The sequence below is a fragment of the Clinocottus analis genome, unplaced genomic scaffold (genome assembly GCF_023055335.1).
Source record: "Clinocottus analis isolate CAN_PGR_092001 unplaced genomic scaffold, fCliAna1.0.p SCAF_11, whole genome shotgun sequence".
NCBI lineage: Eukaryota > Metazoa > Chordata > Actinopteri > Perciformes > Cottidae > Clinocottus > Clinocottus analis.
This window is the reverse complement of record NW_027175832.1, coordinates 17,943,228-17,963,124: the sequence shown is the minus strand read 5'-3', so window position 1 is coordinate 17,963,124 and position 19,897 is coordinate 17,943,228. Positions and strand designations below refer to the sequence as shown.

Here is a 19,897-nt window from a genome sequence, read left to right as displayed (position 1 = left end):
AATGCATTTTTGCTCCCGAAACACTGCCCACTGTGTACGTACGTGGCTGATGTTGAGCCTGTCAGCCTGTAAAATATTTAGGTGTACATGCCCTTTACAGTCTGGAGAGCTCTGCACAGGATGCTGCAGTCAATAGCACGGGATTATCAATGATGGCGGTCATCATATGAAGGATACTTGCATTGCAGGCATTAGACTGAGCCGAGCCAAGACACTGAGCTCATCTGGACTCCAGTGTCGCCGTTGTGCCTCAAAATCATTCGATGAGAGAACATTGCCCCCTGCTGATTCCCTTTTGTACTCTTATCAGAGGCCTCCGCCAGCCTCCGAGATGACTGACAGAAAACACGTGGGATGGGGGAGGGGGGAGGAAGGGGGGGGGGGTTCACTGAGATGTGGATTATTTTTGGGTTCAGTCTGCTCTCACGTCGCAACTCCGCTGTCATTTTTCATGCGAGTTTTAATCCGCAGCAGCAACCGGATCATTTTTCTGGGTGTGCGGCGCTCCAACGCGGTTGGAGAAATCACACAGAACGTGAAGTTTGAAAGGTCGAGATCAGAGGAAAATATTCATTTCATACTATATGATTTAGGGCATCCATATTCTCACTGCAGCATTTAAAAAAAAAGGCCCGGGAAGGTTCAAATTTAGAAAGATATCACTCTGGTGAAAACGGTGCAGCGTGTCAGGCTGCAAATTTAAATTCCCCCTCGGAGGAAGAGAACAACGGCAAATTCACTCTGAAGTAATGAAAACACTTAATATCGTATTGGATTTCTGCCCTAAATGCTACACAACGTTTCTTTAAATATTCATGAATAAATAAGCAACAATCACAGCCAAGGTTGGGGGGAAATCCATCAGTGTATAAAGACAACTGGTTTCCTTGCTCAGTGGCTCAGGAAGCAACAAGAAAAGTGTGGAGGAAAATACCCGATACCAGATCTTCTAGCGCTCCTTCGCGTCCTCGCAGCCTCGTTCTTGGGCTCGTTCACGTGATCGGAAGGAGAAAAAAAACAGACTTTGGAGTGCGTTTTACAACTTGTAGGACCTAAGGATTCAAACAACACTTCAAGTGTTGTACTGGGAAGTTGAGTCACCTCAAAAGGAAATTATCTTCTGAGTAGCAGACGTCTCTTTCCCCCAACGTGAGTCTGTTTGGGCCCCGTGGCATCACAGACCCGGAATATGTACACTGTTTTTCCAGTGAGGATCCAGCTGTTTTTTCTCTGATATTTCTCTGTGTATGACGGACTAACACGCTCCTCTCTGTGGAAGTCTGATTCCAAAAGGCGTTTGACCGACAGCCTCGTAGTTCATTCTCAGCTAAAAGGAAAATAGGAGAACGTTAACATGGCTCTTTTCAAGACATTGTACTTCTTTTCAATGCCTGGAAACAATGCCCACCAAGCTCCAAAAAAAAACAAACGTCACCTTGTTTCGAGCTTGTTTTACATGATATTTATCTGGATATCTTCCAGTATAGATGTGCTGTTCAGCGTCATTTAACAAACGTCAGAAAAGCCCTGGACGTTGGTCACGGCTCGACAGAAGAGGCGAGTTCATGAGCCGTGGCGAGCTCTGGCTTTGTGATAACAGACGAGGAAGTTGAAAAATGACCTCAGAAGAGATTGTTGACGAGTTCTATAAGCGGAGATGAAACCAGGATCAGGATGAAGCAAGAACACCTGCACGGCTGCGCTTTCTTTTTCACTGGAGCTGTAGTTTCTTCAAAGGAAGACGTTAAAAACTGTGGAGCCAATGTTAGCTCCACACCTCCTTTTTCCTGTGTTTGAGGGTTTTTACTCTGTGTTTGAGTCGTCGTAGGAACCCCAAATTAACTCCAATACTTGTGTTTATTGTATGTATTGATTCAGCAAAGTCTTGGGAAACAAATTTATATCTGCAAAAAAAACCAACATTTCAAAAGATATTTTGATCGTAACTATGAACATCCATCATGATATGAGCCAGATTCCCCAAAAATGCCTCCTGGAGCGTCAATAAGACACCTTTAGTTAAAAGATTAGGACCTAAAGAATCAGAATCTGCAAGCAAAATCACAATAAATCAAAAGCCTTGGCCTGTTAGGAAGGAGTTTCAGTCAAATAACTGTGCCATTCATTTGCCACCACTCCACTGTGTGGATTTTCACACACGGTTTCCAAAAGGTCAACTTAAAATCACAAAAGGTTTTAAGTTCTTTAAGCAACAGCTTCAGTTGATGGCAATTTAAGGTATGGAAATATGACCGTTCATTGAGTTACAGATGCTAGAGGGGCACATGCACACGACAGTCATTACAAAGAAAGTGATTACAAAAAAAACAACCTTTGAGCTTTGCTGTAATCGACGTGTTTGTCTCCTAATAACGCATCAGTCCGCCGCTGTCAGAGAGGAAGTTCACAAGTTCAAGCATGTGTCACCGTTTTGAAAAAGGCCTGAACGCTCTATTTCATCTGCCAGCTGGCGTGTATTTCACGAGGAGACGATCATGATGTACCACAGTTGAGTCATCCAACATAACGGTTGAAAGATTTTAAATAAACGGTAAAAAAATAAATTAATAAAACGCCTGGCGAGAGAAATTGGTATTCAAACGGCGTCCCTGCTTCCAACTGATGATAATCTGTATTCACACAGCCTGCCATGTCAGATGAAAGCCTTCAATTAGCAGTCAATTCTATTCAGTATTTCCCATCATGCCGCCACTATTTACATTCCCTGACAGCACCGGAGGCGGCTCCCTGACCGACAGCTACAGAAATCACTCCTGGTGAGAAGACGAGGAACCCCCCGTCGTGAACAAAGTGTGAAAACAAGTGGGATTTTTTTGTTTTTGTTGTAGAAATCAGTCGCCGGCTAATAATGCGTGATGCTCACCTACCTCGTGGCTGCAGATGTGAGGGAGGCTGGAGTTGAAGTGTCATCCTTTCAGTCTTAACCCCGAATGAAAAAAAAAACAAACTGAGACTCCAGCGGAGGGATGAAACAACCTTCTGACGCTTTGATTCGTGGCCTCGTGCCGGCGGGGGTCTTCACAGGCCCTCAGCGTGACGCTTGTCCCGTCACCAGGTGTTCCGAGCGAAGATCGGCCTCCGATTGAATTTTAGCTTCGCGGTAAATGCATTCAAAACAATACAGTCGCTGCCTCGCAGTTTAACGCACACCCCGTGCAACTACAGCAGGAGCTTCGCAGTTGTGTGGGTGGGCACCGGCGCCGTTATTGTGAACTGACAAGCGTCGCCTCGTGGAACTCTTTTCTGGAGATGATAAAGCATCAGCGGTGGGCCTCGTCTCCTGCAACTTAATAACCAAATTCATACTGAGATGCTGAGGAGCATCCCAGCTCCTTTGTGAGTTAGTACACTGGTCCAGTGTGGAGGTTTCCATTCAGTGTGATTATTAGTAGTATTGTGCTGCAGTAGTATGGGGAAGGGGGGGGGTGGCACATAAAGGAGCATATTTTCAAAGCCAGCAGCCGGCCAGTGGGAGTCCGTTTTCCATGAAAAAGAGCTGAAGGCCAGCGTGCAGAGACCCTGCCCCGACTCAGTCCATGCGTCTTGCTGAGTCGGCCCAATAGCGCTCCAGGTCTGCTGGATTTCCGCCGGACCCCCGCTGGAAGAGCAGAATTAGAAATAGATGTAACAATACGCAAGCTACAAATGTGCAAATTAGAGCTACAACAATCTGTCAAATCATCACTTTGTCAATGGACAAAAAAATTACAGAAATTTTGGGGTTGTTGATTCCATGTTTGGTTTCTTTATCAGTAAACAAATGAAGCCAAATGGTATCACTTTTTTTCTGATTCATATCAATGTCTAATGAGCAGGTTTTGGATAAAACGGGCAATGAAGACATCCCTCCGGGCTCTGGCACGAATTCAGATTGCCGAATAATCCACAGATTGATTGATAATGAAGATAAATTGTCTCCTCTCCGCACCAATATGCTCTGATCAGGGCTGTTATTGTGGTTGAGGTCATTATCATTATATCAATAAGGACATGTTCTAATATTATCAAACACAATAAGCCAAACATATGGTAAATCCCATAAAATAATCAGCGTGATGTTCCAATTACCAACAATGTTGTGTAAAACGTCCTTGCTCAGAATCATTAATGTGGGCAACGGAAATGTGTAAAACGACTTAAAAAACAAACAAATACTGCTGAAAGGAAAAAATGTAAAGAGATGAAGATAAAAATTACACAGCCTACTTTTCTTTTGGATCATTTCCCTCGACCTTGAAATTTGCCTCTTGACTCACCTTGCTATTCTATTTAGCAGAATAACGGCTTAGAGGAAAAAAAATTAAACCGACTATAACGAAGTGTGAGACCCCAAAATAAAGATAAATACAGTAAATGGAATTACATTTTAAAGGGGGACATGAGATACAAATTTACATGGGTACAGACTACGGCTTGGAACTAACCAATGGGCACCAGACTGTGTTTGTAAAAAGCATTGACACATACACTGTGGTGTAGCTACCACGGTATATCCAGCTGTTATCATATTGTTTCAAATCACATTAGTATAGAAGCCCATTCACGCAACTGTGACGACAAAATAAAGAACCTGTCATTATAAGGCATAGTCATTATAATGAGATACTATCTAAAAATAATGACGTAGCAACGAATAATTATCTCATAAGTATGACTTGATATGGACTTACTATTACATAATTAAGAGATTATCTCATATATCATAATTATGAGACGCTAAGTCATAATTATGAGATAGTAAGTCATAATTAGGAGATAGTATCTCATTATAATGACTTACAGGATCTTTATTTTTTTCATCACAGTGCCAAAAATGGGCTTTCATACCTTAGTCATTAATTGTTATCCAGTTGCTCACAATTAACTGTTCGCATTGTCTCCAGCTAAATAAGAACATTTCTCTCAACATATCCACATTGCATTTTCAGCTTTTGCTAATTCGACTTACTTACGTTGTTCTTGACTTTCTGCATCGTCGATGAAAACTGGTTGTTTGGAGGGGGGGGGGGGGTGTCGCGCTCTGTGTCGCTACCTGACAGCACGGAGAACCGGAAGTTGTAGCCGCTCGTTCAACCAATCAGCTAAGAGGTTAGTTCGAAGCCCCGCCCAGACAATACAGGCAAGCAGGACAGATTGCTGGAAATACAGAAATACAGAGCCGCGTATTCCGATTGTATTTTATTTCCCAGAAGCATTTAGGGAGAGTAACGCAATGCCAGTGAGCTGTTGAACATTTCTATGTATGATTTGCTCACCAACCGGCGAAGGCCGACATTTTCGCGTACGTTAGCGACGTTGCGTTGTTGAAATCCAAGCTAGCAAGTAGAGCACTGAAGTTAGCTTTAGCCGCTACGTTTCAACGACAACATCCACCAAACTGGACAAAACTTTGGATTTTGCGGGGTTTAACTCGGGCTCGGCGGGTTCGCTGACCCCTCAGAAGAAGATGAAGAAAAGAAAGGAGCTAAACGCCCTTATCGGACTCGGGGACAGCAAGAGGAAGAAGACCAAAAAGGGGTCAGGTCACCGACTGCTCCGCACCGAGCCACCGGACTCCGAGTCCGACTCCAGCTCGGACGACGACGAGTTCAACGGCATGAGCGCCGGAGCTAACGCGGGGAAGTGAGTTTAATCCGTTTAGTAACGTTGTGTCGTGCTCTGGGAGGTGGTAGCCGTGTGTGTGTGTTTTAATACATTGACGTCATTAACGTGCTGCAGAAAACTGTCGTTACGTTTCCAAAGAAAATTTGAAGTAAAGTACAATTGTCGCAGCTACGCAGGAACTGAGTGTATTCAGGTTTGTTTTTGTCTATAGGTCATCATGTTGGTTATCTGTTTTTACAACTATGGTGTGATTGTTTCTTTTAAGATGAATTGAACACTACTTCTACAGATTATTAGGTTGCAGGCATCTTTTTTTTAACCAGACCACGTACCACGAGTCGAATGACACATTGTTATTTATCAGAAATACTACGTCCACCATGATTATTGTTTGCATATTTCGAGGCCCATTATTTCCCTGTAACCCTTTGACACAGAAGAACGCAGTCTTTTGAAAATACCTCCTTCGTTAATAATGAAAAGGGGCTGCAGTTGTCGTGTAATAACATTACCACGTCGCTTCTCTTTACAGGAGAAGCTACACGCAGTGCTGCAACGTGTGCTACCCCTTGTTTCTGTTCATCATACTTGCTGCCTGCGTCATGGCCTGCGCAGGACTCATATGGATGCAGATTGCCCTGAAAGAAGATCTGGACTCACTGAAAGAAAAGCTGCACAGCAGTAAGACTCACTGTCCCACACACACAGTTACCTTGTGATGGGTCATAAAAAGCTAACCGCTCCAACCCTTAAACATTTAATATCCCAGTCACACATGCCAACCTTTTGTCTTCATAACTGCTTTCAACTTACTGCAATGCTTTTGTAACAGTGGAATCCAGCCAGAAGGTGTCGTCCAGTGAAATACCCAAATTAAGTGAGGACCTGAAAAACAAGGACAGGAAGATCGACGACATTGAAAACGGGGATAAGGGGTTGAGCAAGCTCTGGTCTAACCTCACAGAAATGAACAGAAAGGTCAGTCGTTTTTTGTTTTTTTTGTTGCCCATCATTTGACACACGCCAACCAGATCTCAAGTGGCGGAGAATATCTAGACCTGCAGCATCGGCCATACACGTTTTCTAAATAGAATGTTAATTCTGAGTAAGAGGTGTCACTGAATATTCTGTATCATTTTACTCCTGCAGATCAGTTTGCTGGACTCTGCAGTGAACCATTTGAAGGCCAACTTGAAGTCAGCTGCTGACTTAGTCAGCCTTCCCGCTACAGTTGAAGAGCTTCAAAAGGTAGAGATGCAGCAAAAAGGAATAAAGGGAGGAATGCGATTGAGAATCTTTCGATATTGTACTTGTTGTACATTCAAAATGGACCTTACAGAGTGATCTTTCTCTTCCAGAGCGTTGCTACAATTGGAAGCACACTCACAAGCGTGCAGCACGATGTGCAGACGATGCAGGCTGCGCTGGAAAATCAGAAGAAAGGGGAAGAGTTGAAGAAGACTCTGGTAAATTCATCACTTATTTTTACACCGAGCAGCTGATTTGATATAATAACATGGTCAAATTAAATGGTCTATTCGAGTCTTCTATAGCTTTAAATACACATGCTTGCCCTGGGAATATTGTGGAGGCTTTCACTCACACAATTTCACATTTGTTTGGTATATATTGACTTTATTAAATCCTTTATTCTGTCATTTTTACACATCAAGTTTGAATACATTCAATGGTCTTTTTTTATCTCGGGATGATGCAACACTTTTGACTCCCATTCAACAGGGACCATGAATGAATGAGAAGCTGAATAGTTAAAGAGGATCGCCTGTCAGAAGGATTTTTAAAACTGTACGTCTCAACAACTGAAATGTCAATGCAGTGTTCTGGGCAGATGACAATCATCACAGAGGAAGCTGAAGCTACGGCCCTTCTTATGAAGCGTACAGGGGCTGCGAGCGTTTTTCTCACGAGCAGAGCCCCTGTTTTTTTTCACGGGTCAAAGTTAGATTTCACTTATTCTGTTTGACGGCTGGTCTTTTTTTTTTATTAACATCTCTTCGCACACTGCAAATATAGCTGGAGGCTGCTTTTCTCATTTAATATTTATGCACGAACGTATGGGGCGCGGTGGTTATAAAATGAGTTCACAGTACATTTTGCTCAAGTGGAATAACTTGTGCGAGCTGGTTTCTAATGCACCACTGCTCAGTTCCAAGCCGTAGTGTTGCTTCTGCACATATGTTTGCACTCTGAATCGATGCGAATGTCCTTTTCAATATGGCCGGGATGATTCTGTGGATGGAAAGTTCGGGCGATCTGCTCAACCGCGACGCGACTGTGAACCAGAAGCCGCCGCAAACTTTGCCACTGCCCGATTCATTTGTTTATTTGTTTAACCTCGCGTTCACAAATGTTTTTTTCCGTTCTTGCCAGGCTTACATTGACACAGCCGCCGGGCCAAGAAGGTCCTGTCATTTCTTGGATCCATGCGTCGGGCTTTCATTCATAATTCATGGAACAAGTGCCAATCTATTTTGGGAGCCTGAATGCTTTAGTTTGCTGTGTGAAACTAGGTCAAATATCTGAGGCAACTGCAGAATGTTTCCTCTGCCTTTTTTCTTTTTTATACACAAGAGAAATAGGATGCCAAAGAGGATCGACAAATAATCATACACTATTCTATATTATATAAACTTTGGATTAACGGGATTTCTAAAAGTCAAATCTCATCAATCGGTAAACTGCTTGTTGCTTTACATTGTGGTTTTTTGTATGATAGGACATCACAGAACTGAGAAAAGCAGTAAGTGAGGCAAACAAGACAGAGGAGCTGCATCATACGCAGACTGATGAGCACATCCACGTCCTCCTCTCTACGGTTGCAGAGCTTCAGCAGAGAGTGTCGTCATTAGAGAACGGGTCCAAGCAAAGCGTGAGTAATGCGAAGCGTCGCACCGTAGCACAAGCACACACCTGGTTACCGCAGGCCTCGGCGGTAACGGACAACGTAATGCATTTGACGTTTCACCTCTTGATCTGCTTTACAGTCAAAGAACAGTGACGCAGCGAAACTCAGCAGCGGAAATCCAGCAACCGATGCGGCGAAAGAAACGACGACAACCAAGGCGACAACTGGGGATGTGCAAGGTAGACACGATGACGCAGTTCACGGCGCCCTGTTTCTTTGCCCCCCATACTACATTTACATATGTTTTTTTCCACCCTTTATTTCCACAGAGGTGTCCGCACCACTGACGGAGCCTCAGGCGAGCAGACGCCCACGTTTCACGGCTTCAAACCGCTCCAAGAGGAATGCTGAGGCAACATGCCCAAAGAGGTTGTTCCTGCCTGGAGTCAGCTCTCTGAAAGGTGCACACTGCCGATCCCCTTTCTTTATTCGTCAGCATTCACTGAAGGAATAGTTTAACATTTTGGAAGGATGCATATATTCGCTGTCTTGCAAATGGCTCTCATCTTCGAGAAAATGTAAGGCGGCGGGATGTAAAATCTTCACTGGTTGCCTGGCAACTTCGCCTACAAACAGGTGAGGGCCGGCGTACTCTTGACGGTTGGAGGATTTTCACCTTCAGACGGCGCCAAGCTTGCTGTGTCCCCCATTTCTAAGAAAGCAAATAAGTGCCATAACAGGAGTGCATTGACCTTGTAGACGAACCGTTTTTCTGTTGTTGTACATTTCTGAATGAAATCTATTTGTTTTCAGACTTGGAAGACATCTTCCAGCAGGAAGGTGTTGGACGCAGCTCCCTCGGATTGAACTACCGCGGCATGAGGAAAGTATTTCGAACGTCGACTCCCGACGCTCGCACCATGGAGTGTTTCGACAGCGATGGAAACCAGAGGTACTCCCTGATGGAGCTGAGAGCTGCTGTAGGTTTGTGAGCACATGATCGCTGACAGCAGTGAACAGTATTGAACTCCCGGCGGGGGTCTGGGAGTTTGAAGTTCCTGACCCTTTTCCGTAAATTGCTGCACTTTTTTGAACAGAATATTTATCATACCGATTGTGGAACAGTGGCGCTGGCATGCCCCATACTCACCCCCCTCCATGTCCCCTTCTCTGGTCTGTTTCAACACATCATCTTACAGTTTTTCATTCATCCGTGCAAGTATCCGTATGCAGAATAGTCCGGCTCTTATTTTAGCTAATTCCATAGTTTACAGGAAATAAACCGTGGGAATTGTGAATTATTTTTTAATCCTGTTTTCCACCCTCAAATCTCAGACTAGTTAAGTCTGAGATTTAAGTTAAGTTAACGGCACCTTTTTTTTCCTTTCTATTTTGTTACCAGTCTGTCATATTTTTGTGTATTTAGCTTAACATTATCAGTCTACTTCTCCACTCATTAACACCTGGAGCAACTCTTTGTATTTATAGAAGCGGAGATAGAATTTTAGGGAAGTTAACAAATTATTACTAGCAACTTTTTTTGTGAGTGGTTTGTTTAGTTTTTAGTCAGCTTCCTAATTTAACTGAAATGCATAATTGAGCATAAGAGATGATTTATATATGTTCCTTTCTAGGCTCAAAGTTTCAGATTTCTTTCTGCTCAGTGTTTTTTCTCATTCATTTTCAGTTAGTTGCTACATTCTGATTTAGTTTCTGTATGCTTTTAGTTTTTTGTTTTTTTTTGCAGCTTTCAGTTCTACACGTTTTGAAGGGCTATGAACACTTTGAATCATTGTTTTGAAGTGGTAACTCATGATGCATATGTAGCAATAACAAAATGACAGACATTGCTTGTTTAAAATTGCAGTAGACGGAAAGCAAACCTATAGCTCCCAATGTGTAACAGGTAGTACAAGAAGCACTGACCATCAATCTTTACTTGATTCATTTTATTCCATTTTTATGGGCTTAATAATGGTGTATTTATGTAATAAATTTGTCATACTGAAAACATTGTTGTACTCTGTAAAAATGTATTCTCAGAAATTCTTGTGAAGGGGGCGGGGGAAATCGGGGTTGTTCAAATTTTCTTTACGGTCTTAATCTTGTACATTTTTTAAAATGATTGCGTTGTAATTTGCATGTTGCTCATAATGTAACATGAACACATTATTTATAAACTAAACATAGTCGACTACTTGTTTTTGCAAGACAATGTAACAGCTTTGGCCATTGTGACAGATGACCTGCTGCTGCTGTACTTGGGACATTTTATGAATGTGTTTTTCTGTGTGAGCACCAATGAATAAACAAAGTTAAAACAGGGTCTGATTTGTGGGTCAATCTGGTTACTTAAAGTCACAAACTGAGAAATCTTGTCCAAACAGTGGTTCACAATAACGCAGCATCACATTTAATCACAGTCTGAAATATACCAAAAGATGTGTCAAAGAGGCGTTAAACATATTTACAATTGCAGACAGACGGAGACACAGACTAGTTGTATGCATGAGCTGGGGAGAGACTTAAGCCAGTGCCCCTTTCGCCCTCCAGTCCCGGGCCAGAAGCCCCAGCAGCTCCTCTTCGTCCTCCTCCTCTTCCTCCTCGTCGCTGGCATCTACCTCCATACTCTCCTCGCTGGGCAGAACTTTGCTCTTCACCACGTCCCGTTTGTCTCTCAGCACTTCCACTCGCTTGTAACACTCGATTTGTTCGTCGATTTCGTCGATCTGCCGTTCGATGCGGCCCTCCTCGTCGTCCTCCGCCACGATGGCGTCCGATTTCGTGTTGACCTGTCGGATCTCCTTCTGAAACTCGTCCCACTCCTTGTCCATTTGGTCCTTTGGCGCGTCGACGTTGCGCACTTTGGCGTCCCTCACCGGGTCGTCGAAGAAGCCCTCCGGCAGCGCCTCGGCGGTGTTTTCCTTCTTCTCCGCGCTCTTCTCCTGCACGTCCGCTTTCAGGATGGACCCCGAGTGGGAGATGGCAGGTGCGGACGGGAGGGAGCTGTCAAAGAAGTCATCGGGGAGTCCTGCAGCTTCGGTCTCTTTCGCACCGGGAGTTGTGGTTCCTGCCGGACCCGCTTCTTTGGCACGTTCTTCACCACCATCACTATTATTTTCATCATCATCATCATAAACTCCAGCCAACAAACTCAAACCAGCAGATTTACCAGTAGAAACGGTTCCCTTGTTGCTGGGTTTCTCAAAGAAATCTGCCGGCAGCCCCGACGACGCGGACTGACCTTCTCCCGCCGAGGGTTTCACCCTCTTGCCGTCCGCGTCCTTGTTGTCCGGTGCTTTCCTCTTCACCGGTAGAATCAGTGGTGCCACCACCGCTTGACTCTTTCCTCCCTTCAGGTCGGCAACTTTCTCTTTATGCTGTTTTCCGAGAACATGCGCCGGCCACAGCAGTTCGGACTTAACTTGCACATTGCACAAGACACAACTGAGGTGCTCGAGGCTGTTGTATTTAGCAAAAGGAGACTCGACGCGCTTCTTGTCTGTTGTCTGCCTTTGTTTTTGTCTCATCAAGCGCCGGAGTTCCTCTTGATTCACAACTTTCTTCCCCTTCTTTGAGGACGACATTCTCGAAAACAAAACAACGCAGCCTCGCTAGCTAGCTACTTTCTTACTTTGCGACGAAGTATAAAAAAAACGCGTCTCATGAAGATGACGTAAACGTCACGAACTCGCGTTCGAGCTGCGCGTCGAAGGATAGTATCGCGAGACTTACCGCTAGCAGAGCTGTTAGCTCAGGGGGTTTATTGTAGCGTCCAGTCGTCCGCCTGACATTTTGCCGCAAAGCAAACTGAACCGAAACACGGCGTAGATCACACGAACGGTAACGACAACGATGTAGTCGTTTTATCATTATTCTTTAATTATTATCTGTCTGTTAATTGGGCGTGTGTTCTGTTATGTTTAGCATTATTTTGTGATTTCATCGCCGCACCCTCCATACTCGTTTCTTTATTGTGGGCTCGCTAGCGAAGGTTTGCTCGGAGCAGCAGGTGTACTGCTGTTTTGGATAACGGAGAAGCGACCAAGCAAAGCTGCTAGGAGGCCTCGCCGTTGTCCACTTAATTGCGAAGAAGCTTTTATTTGTTTCATATCCGATTAATGCAAGGAGTATCCTAAATTAGCGCAATAAGGTTAATTTGGTGAACGGGGACGTCACCATGACGGGGGAGAAGATACGCGCCGTCCGGAAGGACCACAACAAACCCAACAAGAACGAGGAGATAACGGACGCGTACGACGAGACCTCCAACGGGACCGACAACCATTTCAAGTCCAACAAGGTTTTTCAGAAAGCTGCCAAAACCTCGACTCTGCAGCAGCAGCAACAACAACAACAACACAACGAGAACAACATCAACGGAAACCCCTCCTCGGTGGACACCGTGGACAGCAACAAGAACCCGATCATCCTGACGAGCGAGGACTTGGAGTTCCCCGTCCACGAGTGCGTGTTCAAGGAGGATGTGCGTCGGCTCTCCTCTCTCATCAGGACCCACAGCATCACTCAGAAAGATGTGCATGGTGGGTTTGAGTTAATTGCTTTAAATGCAGCACGTCAGCAGGCCTCTCTCATCACATGCAGAGTTAGTGATGGTGGTATTAATTAAATTGGGAGATCATCTTTACGTGTTTCTCTTTCAGGGAACACACCTCTTCACCTGGCTGTGATGATGGGCCACAAAGGTAATACTGATTTATTCATATATATAGTATTTGCTTTCTTCCCATTCCATTATCCAAACCGCTTATCCTATTTAGGGCCGCTGGAGCCGATCCCAGCTGACATTAGGCGAAGGCAGAGTTCACCAGTTTATCGCAGGGCACATGTAGAGGCAGACAACCATTCACACTCACATTCACACCCACAGGTAATTTAGAGTCTCCGATTAACCTCAGCTGCATGTCTTTGGTCTGTGGGAGGAAGCCAGAGAAGCCATATATCATATTAAACTAAATGCAGAGGATTAACCCAAAATAAACAAAGAGATCTCCTCACACGGTAAATTAGCAGTCTCGGGTTGAGCACAGAACCGTCGTGTCTTTTCTGACCTCTGCAGTGTATACCACCGTCCTGATTGGTTAATATTCTACAACACATGGGAGAAATCGATTAAGGATGTCATGCAACGTGTGAGGAAATAGATACTTCCTTATGCCAGTCAATTATATAGGCCATAGTCATAAATTATGGTTTTTACAATTTGTACAATACACAACATCGTCTCTCTGCTGAGAAACTGCGCAAAGCAAAAGTGTGATTAGGAAGAAAGGGGAAAAAGTATCTCACCTCCGCTACACAAGTGGTCATGTTGATGCTGACTTCAATAGCAAAATTTTCACATTTACCTTTTTTTGTATTTGGCACGGCTGCTCAAAACAACTTTAGACGAAATCCCGTTTTGACTGTGGTCTGTGGTTTGTGTTTCAGAATGCGCCCTCCTCCTGCTGGCCCACAACGCTCCCGTCAAGATAAAGAATGCGCAGGGATGGAGCCCTCTGGCAGAAGCCATCAGCTACGGCGACCGGCAAATGAGTGAGTTACGTTAACGTCGCTCTAATCGGGTTTGAGGTCACACTCGCTGTTCTTACAGTAAAGCTCAGGGCGGCCCGTCTGAAGGGTCGATGTATGTATGATGGCTTCCTGCTGGTGTCTGCTTTAGTCTCTGGTCATCATGTAGTAAACGCTCTCTGTATGAGTGATAACATTGGAGCAGTATTGGTAAAAACTTGGTGGTGTGTTCAGTAAATATTATATCTAGCTGGATTCTTGCGTTCCCAACTCAGTGTCGTTTCCTAATGAAGAGGGAAATTGTGAACGTGTGGAGGGGGGAGGGCGCCTGTCTGAGCGCTTGAAGGAACGTCACTTATAATTGTTTACAGACGGCCACCCGGTCGCTCCGGCTAAAAAGCTAAAAAGTGGGGATTTTCTGTGAGCACTCGTCATCCAGATGGGCTGGAGCGCAGCCGGCACGGTGGCTTAGTGTTAGGAAGCGCTCGGCTTACAGCCCGGCCACTCTCCTGCTTAATGATGCCGCCGCTGCTTTTAGAGCCCTCGTCCAGTGAGAACCAGTCAAATGCCACGTGAGAGGCACCGGCTAATGCCTTCGGGGTGAATCCACTGCTCTTTTTTTTTTTAAATGTAATGTGAATTTGGGATACTTAACTAAAGATAATAGAAAATATGAAAGGCTAGACTAGCGTCTAAGAAAAAAAGAACAAAATAATACATCTTTAATCTGTTCTTTTTTTCGTGTGTGACAAAGCTGAGCTGACCTGTTTCTGTTATCGCTTTTTTTTTGGGGGGGGGCCTTTAACGATAACCTAACTGTAAGTTTCCAGCATCCCAGTCCGTCTGTGATGGAGGCTGCGAGGCTCGGCGCTTTGAGCAGCGACCCTCAACCTTGTTAGTATGCGCCGTGGGTCTCCGGTGCTGCTGAGGCAGGCTGGCGTGGGACTGGGACCGCGAGAAGGTCACAGCACTCGTGGGGCTGAAAAGAGAGGAGGGGGTGGAGGCTGGGTACATCCACACCACCAACACCAGCAAGGACACGCAAAGAAAGACACCACGAATAAAAATGCATCTCACACAGCTGGCCGTCGCGTAGCGTGAAGGACGAGCCGCGCACGATATCAAACGCTTGGCTTTGCCGCGTTTCACCGTAAGACGCCGCGGTCGCGTCGTCGCTTTTCCACATGTGCACATTGCGTCAGCAGCTCCGTGTGTGTCTGTGTGTGTGTGAGAGATGACGAGCTGCAGCGAGGCGCCTCATCAGCACTTCTCTGCTCAGCGCCGTCCAACGTTTCCGTTGCGTCTCAGTTACATCAGCGCAGTCATGTGACCGTCAATACATCTGCCTTCGACCAGTTCTATCAATACTCCAGTCAGACTGGTGGGAGGTACAAGTCGCGTACCTCGTTCAGCGTCACTCAAACGGGAAGGTTAAGACATTGACGTTGTTTTCTTCCTCGTCCTTGTTTCCTCAGTCACGGCAATACTGCGGAAGCTGAAGCAGCAGTCCAGGGAGAGCGTGGAGGACAAGAGGCCGAAGTTACTGAACGCGCTCAAAGAGGTGAGCAGACTCAAGTTAGCGTCGCTGGAGTTTCACAAGTCTCTGCAGGCTTCAGTTTGCATAACTGACTGCTTTTCTGTCCGAGAGTATAAATATTAACTGCTAAAAATGCACGATGGGGAGATCTTCTCTGTGCTGGACTTTTTTTTTTCTGACCCGTGAAGTTTTAATGCATGAGTTAAATCACTCAGTTCGACGTGTTTGTGTCTTTTTCTGTAGCTCGGTGACTTTTATCTGGAGCTGCATTGGGACTTTCAGAGCTGGGGTGAGTTTTTAGACTTCACAGACACACAAAAAGTAAAAAAAAAAAGTTCTTTACCTTACAAACTCTGAACAATTAGTACAACATTGATAATCGATGACACAAGTTCAAGGATTGTGTTCAAGATAAATGAGTGGGTTTTTTTTTTTCCTCAAATGCAAAACCTAGACTGAATATCAGTTATTGACACTCTCTCCTGTGTTTAGTGCCTTTGCTGTCCCGGATGCTGCCATCTGATGCCTGTAAAATCTACAAGCAGGGGCTCAACATCAGGTAAAAGTGTCCTGCGAGAGACAATCTAATTCTCTGTGGTTTTTTTTTTAAGCACGTTGCCGCCGACATCCAGGTCGAGGACTTCTTTTAGATCTAAAAAGTAGGACGAAACAATTGTCACACACTCCCTCTCCTCTCTCTTTAGGCTCGACACCACTCTCATAGACTTCACTGACATGAAGTGTCAGCGCGGGGACCTCAGCTTCATCTTCACCGGCGAGGCCGCGCCCTCCCAGACCTTTGTGGTCCTGGACAATGAAGCGAAGGTGTACCAAAGAATACACCACGAGGTGAGCGAGCGAGCGAGCGAGGCGGTTACGACCAAGGCTCCCTCTGTCTCACACCGCCGTCATCGGCTTGTTTAACGCGAAACCGCCATTGTCTCCCTGCGCAGGAGTCGGAGATGGAGACCGAGGAGGAGGTGGACATTCTGATGAGCAGCGACGTCTACTCGGCGACTCTGTCCACCAAGTCCATCTCCTTCTCGCGCAGTCAGATCGGCTGGCTGTTCAGAGAGGATAAAACGGTGGGTTTTTATGGGAGGAACTGCTCACTACAACACGTCACCAGACGGAGAAATACAGAGTGTTCACAGTGGGTCTTTCGAATAGCCCGATCGGGCATCAAAGCCAAATAAAATATCCATCATGTTGCTTCGCAGCAACGTTTCGAGATGAGAGCTGTAAAATGTAGACATTTCTTTTTGTCTTCTGAGGAGTCGGTACAGTCCTGCCCTCCGGCCGCACCGTCGGCACGTTTTTTTTTTATTTAAAGAAACCAGCAGCCGCATTGAATAATTCACAGAATGGAAACAACCCAAACAACCTGCCTGTGTTTCTGCGCAGGAGAGGATCGGGAACTTCCTGGCCGACTTCTACGCCGTGAACGGCCTGGTGCTGGAGTCCCGGAAGCGGCGAGAGCACCTGAGCGAGGAGGACATCCTGAGGAACAAAGCCATCATGGAGAGCTTGAGTAAAGGCGGCAGCATCAGTGAACAGAACTTTGAGGTAAGAGAAAGGAACCAATCATTGCTCGGGCCTTCATGGTAGATAGTAATGGTCGCCTGATGACCGTGAATACGCCGCTCAACCGATACTTGCGTGTCCGCAGCCCGCGAGACGGCTGTCCCTCACAGCTCCAGCACCCAACACCATTTCTTGGGAAGAGTACATCTCTGCAGAGCAAGGAAAGTAAGTACCTCGTATCGCAAATTAGGAGATTTAAAATCGGGGGCGTTCCTCGTCAAAAGTCTTTTGCGCGTCTGTCTTCCAGGCCGCCTCATCTCGGCAGAGATCTCGTCTGTAAAGAAAGCAAGAAGAACTTCAAAGCCAACGTAGCCATGAGCCAGGATTTCCCTCTGGGCATCGAGTCGTGAGTACATCCCCCCCGTCCTCCTTCAGATCGTAGTCGCGAAGCCCCGCTGGATGCGGGATGGATACACTCTCTGGATTTTTAGGAACGAGCGATGAAATAATGCAGATCAGGTGGATGACGGTTGTTTTTTGGGGTGAGAAAGGGGGCGGGGGGGGAGGGGGTGCTGATGAGAGGATGGAAGAATAAATATGTCAGAGTTTTGAATGTGCTAAAGGGGAATTATGACATTATTATCTCATTAAAAATGATTATCTTTCGTGCCTTTCTTCATGTGGCATTTGCTTCAGCTAACATTTATCAGTGTAGATATTAGAGCCTGACCTTTAAAAGGTCAAAAGGCTGATAAACAAATCTTTTAAAAAGCCAATAACAATATATTGCCTGACTTTTTTCTTTTTTTTAAAAAAAACAAGAATCCATTTTAATTAAGTTATTAAAGATGTTCAGGACGCAGGACATCTGCTCTCTGGTGGACAAACGCTGTAATGGCGACACGATGGCCTCATTATTTTTCATTGAAACTGTAATCTTTTCCCTCTGGTGGTTATCCATCCACATAAGCTTTCTTTTTAGTCCGGCAATGGAAGTGTCAGTCACAGCACTACTTTTAAACGACCATTGATTGCTCCGAGAGAGAGAAAGGTCATCGGTGCAAGAACCCGTGTTCATGGAAAGGGGTTTGCGGTTAGTTTAATGGATTTGATTGTTGCAGCTCCCCTCAAGATCTCAAATTGCAATTTGACCTAGTCCTCTTAATTTGTTTGGATTTTGGGGAAAACGAAAAGGCCGCAAAAGCAAACCTCTGACCCTCTTTTCCTCCTCCTTCCTCCAGGTTACTAAACGTGCTGGAGGTCATCGCCCCGTTCAAGCACTTCAACAAACTCCGGGAGTTTGTCCAGATGAAGCTTCCTCCGGGGTTTCCCGTCAAACTGGGTACGTGTGCCTGCCGACCTCCCGCGTTCCCCGCGAGCGGGCGAGCGCAGACTACCGTTGTTTTTTGCCAATCTCGTGCTTTTTTTCTCCATCGCAGACATCCCCGTCTTCCCCACGATCACAGCGACCGTCACGTTTCAGGAATTCCGCTACGACAAATTTGAAGAATCGACGTTCGTCATCCCGGCCGAGTACAAAGAAGATCCCAGTCGCTTCCCCGACCTCTGACCTGGAAAACACGTCTGACACAAACCGCTTATCTGTTTGAGACAACAAAAAAAGAGGAATCCTGTATTGTTTTATTCCTATATATATTATCCGTTTAAGAAAAAAAAAGGGAACTGGTTTTACTGATCGGTTATTGTTCATTCTTGCTGAAGGATCCAAAGCGGATGTTCCAGAGCGCCATCTCACATGTAGACGCATATCGGCAGTTGTTTCCTCGTGGAACGAGCGATCGTCATCGCACTCGCTGTTCCCCGCCCGAGCAGGACGACGTGCTGCCGTTGTTTCCTGTGAGAGCTGTCAGAAGACACAGCCTGGACTCTTCATCATCATCAACATCATCATCACTATTTTAATATCTATTATCTCCTCATCTCCAAGGACTGATTACTGAGCTCTCCTTCATAACCGCACTGACATCTGTAAATGTTTCTCGTCTCGTCTGTAATTCATCCGAAAAAAATATATAGCTATATCCTTAAACTGAGCTTACTCATTTATAATATATATATCAATATATATATGAACTCAAAAGGAGTGAAACACTGTGTAGCAATACATTTCCAGTCCGTACGAATGTTTTAACCGGCTGGGGGACATCAACAGTCGGATATCACGCCGCCGCTCCCCGCGCAGGACGTCCTGCGTCTTCAGGTCAGCTCTCGTTACCTCTCGGCCGTCGTGATAGTCTGTGCTCGGCGCGAGTGGATCATTGTAGCGTACCGAGGGTTTGTGTGTGTGTGTGTGTGTATTGAAGAACCCAGATGAGGGAGGGGGGAGTTTTATCAGGTGAACTGTTCTTAGTTTAATTCTGCACTGATATTAATATATTTAAGGCATGCTTTGGCTGCGCTGGCCGACTGGTTCACATGCATCTTTCAGCTGTAGTCGCTGAACGTTTTGTCATTTTGGTTTTCAAGGTTAAACGGGGAGAAGTTGAACTGTTACACCGACACTTTGGAAGACCCTTTTTGTTTGTGCTTATAAAGATATCTCCTTGATGTTAGTCTGCGCATATTTGTTCCGTTTCTTTTTTTAAATCCAAAAGGCGAGTAAACTTAAACTGTGACATCGATATTGCTGGATATCCTCCAAAAAAAATGTCCAGATGGGGAATAAATCGGATGCATTGAGTTGCCTCTCGCTTCAGTTTACATGTACTGCAACCATACCTACTTCACTTCCCTTTAAATAAAGCACCAGCATCATGTTTAAACTGACTTTGTGCAAGTATCTTAAAGGAAGC

At 45.3% G+C, this 19,897-nt stretch overlaps 3 protein-coding genes across 3 annotated transcripts; 2 read left to right on the top strand and 1 right to left on the bottom strand.

Moving 5' to 3' along the window:
- Positions 1 to 5,132: 5,132 nt before the first annotated feature.
- On the top strand, positions 5,133 to 10,816 carry efcab14 (EF-hand calcium binding domain 14). Its single transcript, XM_068604147.1, has 9 exons — positions 5,133 to 5,643; positions 6,158 to 6,306; positions 6,458 to 6,603; positions 6,775 to 6,873; positions 6,984 to 7,091; positions 8,363 to 8,515; positions 8,631 to 8,730; positions 8,821 to 8,952; positions 9,305 to 10,816. Exons 1-9 carry the CDS (start codon positions 5,468 to 5,470, stop codon positions 9,481 to 9,483), a joined length of 1,242 nt encoding a protein of 413 aa, XP_068460248.1. The 5' UTR covers positions 5,133 to 5,467; the 3' UTR covers positions 9,484 to 10,816.
- Positions 10,817 to 10,881: 65 nt separating this feature from the next.
- Positions 10,882 to 12,153, bottom strand: znf830 (zinc finger protein 830). The gene has a single exon (XM_068604156.1). It carries the CDS (start codon positions 12,076 to 12,078, stop codon positions 11,017 to 11,019), a length of 1,062 nt encoding a protein of 353 aa, XP_068460257.1. The 5' UTR covers positions 12,079 to 12,153; the 3' UTR covers positions 10,882 to 11,016.
- Positions 11,684 to 19,867, top strand: LOC137804741 (ankyrin repeat domain-containing protein 13C-like). The gene is made up of 13 exons (XM_068604082.1): positions 11,684 to 13,035; positions 13,156 to 13,197; positions 13,943 to 14,047; positions 15,499 to 15,584; positions 15,804 to 15,849; positions 16,053 to 16,119; positions 16,265 to 16,409; positions 16,514 to 16,645; positions 16,965 to 17,126; positions 17,230 to 17,309; positions 17,392 to 17,490; positions 18,326 to 18,426; positions 18,524 to 19,867. Exons 1-13 carry the CDS (start codon positions 12,672 to 12,674, stop codon positions 18,652 to 18,654), a joined length of 1,560 nt encoding a protein of 519 aa, XP_068460183.1. The 5' UTR covers positions 11,684 to 12,671; the 3' UTR covers positions 18,655 to 19,867.
- The last annotated feature ends 30 nt before the right edge of the window (positions 19,868 to 19,897 follow it).